Below are 7303 nucleotides of genomic sequence, written 5' to 3'. Positions count from 1 at the left end.
TGAGTCACGCCATACAAACAGAAAGTGTGGCATAATTCCACTGTACATCGTGCAATGTGGCTCTAAGTACAAGCGTACGTTCAGTGATGCGACATTTGAACAGTCACATGCCAATCCTGGCTCGTGAACAAGTCACTGCTGCACTATGGTGCTTGGGCCCACCAGTTGCTGTTTGCAGCTATATTTTTGTGTAGCTGCTGGTGGCTTGTTTAAGTTACACAGCTGTTCTGGTAGCCAGGGGCAGTTCAGTCTACCACCTGGGTGCCAGGACAAGGAATAGTCTTGATGTGTGTCTTCCTTGTGTCTTAAGAGATGGTGAGTCAAGTCAGGCCATGCTTTGAAGGAAGCACGATACAGATGTTTTGGCTTAGTAAGGGAATATTATTGTTTTAAATCTGAGCCAATCAACTACTGGGAGCCAGTGGAGGGAATGCAGAAATAAGGCAATGTCGGAGAACCTGTTCGTTCAGCAGGATTCTGGATCAGTTACAGCAGATTACTGAGAGCTATAGTGGTTCAATCTCGAAATGAGACAAGGGACTGCACCAGCATCTGACTGTTGTCCATGAAGGGAAATGGCCGGGTCCTCCTGATGTGGTAAAGGCGAGACCGGGAGGAGAGAATGAGTTGTATGTCATCAGCATAACAGTGGCATGAACAGTCATGTTACAGAGTAGGTATAAAAGATAAAAAGAGGACCAAGTATTGAGCCTTGTGTGGCTCTAGTTGAGAGTGTGCATGGCGGAGATGTCACTGGATATGATGGTCACTGTGATAATGAATTAAACCACTAATTGCTGGTCCAATAATTAAAAAGTTTGTGAGGATGGACAGAAGAGTCTTGTGACCGTCTCAAATGCTGCTGACCATGTCAAATGGTAGAAAACAGTGCTGTTGTTGTTTTTTTTTTTTTACCTTTATTTTTTGGAAGCCGAAGTATGTCAAAAAATTTTGATTTATTATATTAAAAGTCTAACATATGTCAAAAGTTTCAATTATTTTGAAATCTTGGCTTTTTATCTGAAAATAGACTTACAGTATTATGTCAATTCTAAATCAATGTTTTGATTTATTTAAAAATTTTAACTCTATCTCTACCTTTTTGATGTGATATACAACATAATAAATTATGTTGACTTTTTTTTTTTTAAACATGACTTCTGATCCTACCTTCCTTTCACACAAAGAATTAAAGAGATGTCACTCACTGAAGAGGATTTGTTTGTTGGATGATGTATACAAAACATTACCAATTTGATACATAATTTGAATAGGTATCTATGTTAGCTATCAAACTAGCAAGTTAGCCACCTACTGACAAAGCTAGCTAATTAGGTTATCATGTTAAACAGCTCTGAGTTACGCACTAGACACGAAAAAAAGGACACATTATTTTTACTACTTGCTCTATCATAAGTCAAAATTTTGAGATAAAAAGCCAAGATTTTCAGACAAGTCAAAATGTTGAGAAGTCACAAATTTGACATACGGCTGCTGCAAACAAATAAAGACAACAATCATGCAATTTTTTCCCCTATATGTCAGAAATGGGCTTCAGTATGTAGTTAAAACAAGACATTTCTAATGTGTTTCAGAATATGAAATAGATCATCTTACTCATCAGGAAAATAGTCAAATAAAGTTGCCAATCAGGTAAGGCATGATCCTACTGCTGAATAAGCACCTTCGTGACACTTTTCAACAAAATCAGAACAAGAAGTCTAAGACTGGAAGGATAAACATCCTTCAGCAGTATATTTACTGCTTAAAGACACTGACAGAGCATTGCCCTTAGAATATATTCTTGCATGAATGGATCATAAACCACCTAATTTTTTGGGATCAAGTTCAGATATTGTGGTGCTGGCTGGTTCACATACTTCCTTTCATAACCTGTTTATTCTTTTGTCATTTAGAGCATTCAGTTACTTTAATTCAAAGGATTTATATGCAAGTAGAATATGGTCCAAGGATAAACCATACAAGCACAATGACGGTTGAGGTTCTTTTTTTCCTCAACCAAGAATAATTCCAGGGTAGTTCTGAGATTTAACCTCACTTTTTCTAGCAATAGCACAGAACCTTTAACCAATGCGCTACCACTATCCCATTTAACATACATGACCAACACCACACACATTTACTTCCCTAGAATGTGCAAAAATATCGAACAGAACACTTTGGGTGGTGCTCCTAATTCTACATACAGAATGTCTGTGACATTCATGTGCATGCAATTCTGATTTGCATAAGCTCTGCGGTTGCGCTTGTAGCATTATCTGTGCTGGGCATGGCACAAAGCCCTCCATGGTTCTTATGATTTCCAATGAAAAGTAGTTAACTGTGAAGAGGCAGTTTTGCAGATGAACTACATCCCGTCCCATGCAATTGCACTTAAAACTACATCTTCTCAAAGCAAACATTCCCAATTTAATGTAGGCAAACTGACAAGAAGCAGCTACTCCAATGTCAACAGAAAGCCAGTAAAACCTCAAGACAACATTTGGAACATAGTTTTAATTAGTAGATATTAAGCTGTGTAAAAATGTTTTACAACTAAAGTTTTGTTTGGATGAAAATGAAAGGTTCCAGCCACAAGGTATACTGAGAATATTTTTATTCAAAGTTGTTCTCTAAGTGCTTAGAGCCACACAGAGAGGGAGAATAAGCACTGGGACGCTCAATCTCACGCCGATGAGTGTGTATGCACATGTCTGTAAGTTAACGCAAATATGTCCTAGAGTGAGTCTGAATGGTGGCGTCAACATGAGCATGTCTACAATTCAACAATCACTTCACTGTTTATTCAGTCTGAAACACAAAATGAAACAATTTGAAAAATAAAAATATCTGAGCAGGGGGTTTTACAGTAAAAGGGGAATTGAGGAGGAGGAGAAACCGGGAGGGGGGGCAAACTCCGATTGCTGAGGAAACCCAGCAATGCCACAAGGAAAAAGGTCAAAGGGTAACAGGTTAGAGGTCGTCGTCCTCATCTGGGAGAGCTGTTTCTGATGCCACCTAAAAGACAAGAAAAATGAACACGAGTTACATTATTATTAGTGTTAAAGTGATACTCGTACTCAAAAGGTTGCAAAAACACACTGTCTAGTCCAGCACTACTACAGAAGGGTGTACTTACTTTCAGGTCATGCTCGTACTGTGCAGCAAGCGATGGGTCCATGGCGATTTCGGGTGGGGCGAGGGCAGGCATCTCCACAAACTCCAAGTTGGGATCTCCGATCAGCTTTCGTGCAAGCCACAGGAACGGCTTCTCAAAGTTATAATTACTCTTGGCGGAGATGTCATAGTACTGAAATGGAACAGAGATGATACGACCCACTGGTTTTAAAAATGCACCAGACTTCCAGTGATTCAGAAATGTGCATTTCCACAGTAACAAATAGAAATTTTTTGTACAGCACACAAAAAAAATAATGAAAACAAAAGCTGGACCTATATTTAATGTGTCAAATAAAGGAGGGGGAAAAGAAAAAAAAAAAAAAAAAAGTCTGTACAGCATATGCTATACCTGTAGGTTCTTCTTGCGGTGGAACACAATGCTCTTAGCTTTCACCTTCCTGTCCTTGATGTCCACTTTGTTGCCGCACAACACTATGGGAATGTTCTCACACACACGCACCAGGTCACGATGCCAGTTGGGAACATTCTTGTAAGTCACTCGAGAGGTCACGTCGAACATGATGATCGCACACTGAGCTGGAGATGAGGAAAGAGGAGAACGTTGATCATTACAGCACACACGTACCTGGACACTAGAGTGCGTATGACGAGAACGCTCAAAGCTACAAAACTGATGTAGGAGTAGAAGGTACCTTGAATGTAGTATCCGTCTCGCAGGCCTCCGAACTTCTCCTGTCCGGCTGTGTCCCACACGTTGTATTTGATTGCTCCTCTGTTAGTGTGGAAGACCAAGGGGTGCACTTCAACACCCAGAGTTGCTGCAGGAAAACACAGGATATAGTTTAGTTATAATGGCTTTTGAGCAACAGAATGGTTTAAAAATAATAATAATAAAAATTACTGTGTCAAATGGCACAATAAAGATTAAATGAAGTTTAAACAATGGTTTAGGAAAAATAATAAATAATAATAAAAATAATAAATTTATTGTATTTCACTCCATGTTAAGCACCAATCATAAGATTTAATAGTTTAATATATTTCACATACAACATGTACATGCAACAGTGTTTAGTAAAATCTTAAATATAAGGAAATCCTTCTGGAATCACACGATCCATATTCTCACTGCGCTTGTATTCAACGACAAATCTTTCCACTCACTGCATTCTTGCGATATTTTACACACGTACCGACATATTTCTTTTCAAACTCTCCTGTCAAGTGCCTCTTCACAAAGGTGGTCTTTCCCGTGCCTCCATCTCCTACGAGAACCAGCTGTGGATGGAAGAAACCGTTACGTAACTGCCAGAACAGTCCCGAGTACACTTCACAGATTGATAAGGCTCTGGCCGAGTGTCTAGATCGACTAAGCGCATTGTGAAAACGGAAAACGGTACATTTGATGCAGTGTTGGTGCAGAATAGGAAACATGTCAGATTCAGGAAGAGACCATAGTTAATTCATAACTTGAATCAATTAATTCATAACTTGAATTTCAATACTTTAACCAAACACAGAAACAAATGACTTGAAATCTGTATTTTTTTTTTTTCTAGATCTGCACAAGCTCCTCTCTCAGACATGAAACTTCCTGCCTAGCTGTGATGCTTAATAGTTATTCCCATGGATTTTTTTTTCTCCACAAGCTGGCCATTATAGCAGGATCCAAAATTGCTTATGTAAAAAGACAGTAATATAAAAGATGTACAGTTTACCTTAAACTGAACCTGTGGGTCGTTCTCTGCCATGGTTGAGAGTGTGTTAAATTGTGACTCAGCAGCGGGACTCTGTGTGTGAGAGAGAGACAGAGAGAGAGAGAGAGACAGAGAGAGAGAGAGAGAGAGATGGCGGGATGGTTATGAAGCGCAGACAAAAGGGCCGGAACACAAAATCCGCACTCACAGCTTTCTAAAACTCCTGGCCCCGAAAATACAAAACAACATGCACTAAATGGCGCACAGGCCACCAGCGCGTACACACACACAGACACACACTCCTGTTAAAGAAATGCGTGTTAAAGTCAGGAAAAACGCTGGATTGAGATCTCACAGGCCTTCAACGCTGAAACATTTTACCATCGCCTCTAAAACCACTCAGTACTGTAAAGAATTTAACCCGATATCCTGCTAACGATGACGCTTTATCGCGTTGCCGCACTTTTCTAGTTTCAACTGGAACAAAACCCGCTTTCCTGATGCTAACCCGCTAATGATGCTAATATTAATGCTAACGCTAACAGGCTCTGCCCTAAAAAACACACACGCTAGGCCTCAAACGCTTCTGTTCGCCCTGAAAAAGAGGCAAAAACACTTAAAAGTTAACATATATCAAATAAAATTGTGAGCTAAAACACGAACTGAAGTAAAAAGTCGTATTTTGTAAAGGTGCTAAGCTACAGCCATGCTAACACCATGCTAAAAGCTCTAGCACATACAACGCCTAGCCATGCCTTTTAAAAATACAAGCAAACTACTAAAATATAAATACGCCATTACAGTAATCTAATGCCTCCGTTAAAGTGTTGGGGTAAGTGTCGGCTGCATTAAAGCTCAAGTTTTTGGAAAAGGGAAAATTTTGATTTAAAAAAAGAAGAAAAAAAAAAAAACAGGTCACTCTTACATCTTAGCACTTTGTGTGCCGCGCGACGCGATACGAAGAAAAGAGCAAATGGCAGCGCCCGCGCGCGATTCAGCGTGCGCCGGTCACATAAACGCTTCCGCCCGCGCCACGTGACGCTGCTGAGGGAAAAGGCGGGGCGGGGGGTGTTGAGGAGAGAAACCGCGCGCGCTCTAAATATCGCCGCGCTGTGGCGCGTGTTTTCACTGCGACGGAGCCGCGAGCTTTATACGGATTATTATTATTTTTATTTATTTATTTATTTTATTTTATTTTTTTTTTGGCTTCCTGAGAATATTTCACTTCTTCTGACGCAAATATCAGTTCTCAATTACATTACTGTTCTCAGTGCTGCCAGCGGGTTTCAGGGGAAAGTCGGTTATGCGCGCAACAAGTCACCAGATGATGTCATACGTCAACTAATTTGCATATTCATCATATCGTCGTGCTTATTTACATATCCAAACGCCTTATGTTATGTTATGTTATGTTATGTTATGCACACTAGTGAGTGACAAAGCGACAGGTGGCCGTTTATTTTGTACGTATGCGTGCGACACGAAAGCGTGATTTCAGTGACAGCGACAAAGCAACAGCGCAACAAGCGGGCTGAGATTTTCTCTAAATTTTTGCAAATGGGCTACTTGGGGTATGACCTATTTCCATTTCAAAATAGCACAAATCTTGTGTCTCCGGTGGCACTGTTTACATTCGGCAGTACAGCAAGACAGCAAAGTCAGTAGAAATTTTCTGAACACGCATTTGCTCCAAACCATCACAAGAAAGGCTGGACGAAGGAAGGACTTCTTTATAAGGTTTATAGCAGTTGCACCGTAACTAACAACAGGAACTCACTTGTTTCTTGGGGGATACTATTGTAAGTCGCTCTGGATAAGGGCGTCTGCCAAATGCCATAAATGTAAATGTATACACAACAATAAATGTAACTATAAAAGAATAAAAATGGACATGTTGTATAATAAAATAAAAAAATGTAACTGGCAAAAATGCTGTTGCATAAGAGGAATAAAACACTTCAGGATGTGCTTTTATTGGAAAATAATCAACTTCGATTTGTGTTGTGTCACATCACACCACTTCACCATTGACTATTTTACTATAATGCACACTGCCTTGTGTTTTATTCTTTACTTAACACACACACACACACACCCTTATGACAAAAGTTTAAGCAATACTATAAATAATGTCCCCTCCCTTTTGTGGTATTGATATCATGTTTGCACGCAGCAATAGTACAGAAAATTATGCAGTTCACAGAAATTGAAAGAAAATGTTTTTTTTTTCTTTGAGCACTTGAAACTGAAAATATTGAAGAGATTATTTATTCTTGCTACAGCCTTGTGTGCACAGCAGATGATCATTTTATATAATCCCCAGTGGATTAACATGTCCAAACTGGTGTCAGGGGAGACAACACAACCAGGCTGTCCATAGAGTATAATTTTCAGTATAGAAAAATCAGTGACCTCATACTAGACAGACAGACAGACAGACAGACAGACGGACAGTCTCATCATTA

General features: G+C 39.7%; 1 protein-coding gene across 1 annotated transcript; it reads right to left on the bottom strand.

Annotated features, from left to right (window-relative positions):
• Positions 1 to 2600: 2600 nt before the first annotated feature.
• Positions 2601 to 5898, bottom strand: ran (RAN, member RAS oncogene family). The gene is made up of 7 exons (XM_026940798.3): positions 5764 to 5898; positions 4860 to 4931; positions 4335 to 4419; positions 3834 to 3959; positions 3530 to 3717; positions 3140 to 3310; positions 2601 to 3018 (listed from the first exon to the last, which is right to left on the bottom strand). Exons 2-7 carry the CDS (start codon positions 4890 to 4892, stop codon positions 2974 to 2976), a joined length of 648 nt encoding a protein of 215 aa, XP_026796599.1. The 5' UTR covers positions 4893 to 4931; positions 5764 to 5898; the 3' UTR covers positions 2601 to 2973.
• Positions 5899 to 7303: the final 1405 nt, after the last annotated feature.

Source organism: Pangasianodon hypophthalmus, chromosome 7, assembly GCF_027358585.1.
Source record: "Pangasianodon hypophthalmus isolate fPanHyp1 chromosome 7, fPanHyp1.pri, whole genome shotgun sequence".
NCBI classification, from domain to species: Eukaryota; Metazoa; Chordata; class Actinopteri; order Siluriformes; family Pangasiidae; genus Pangasianodon; species Pangasianodon hypophthalmus.
The sequence above is the reverse complement of the archived record's forward strand: the minus strand, read 5'-3'. Positions and strand labels throughout refer to the sequence as shown.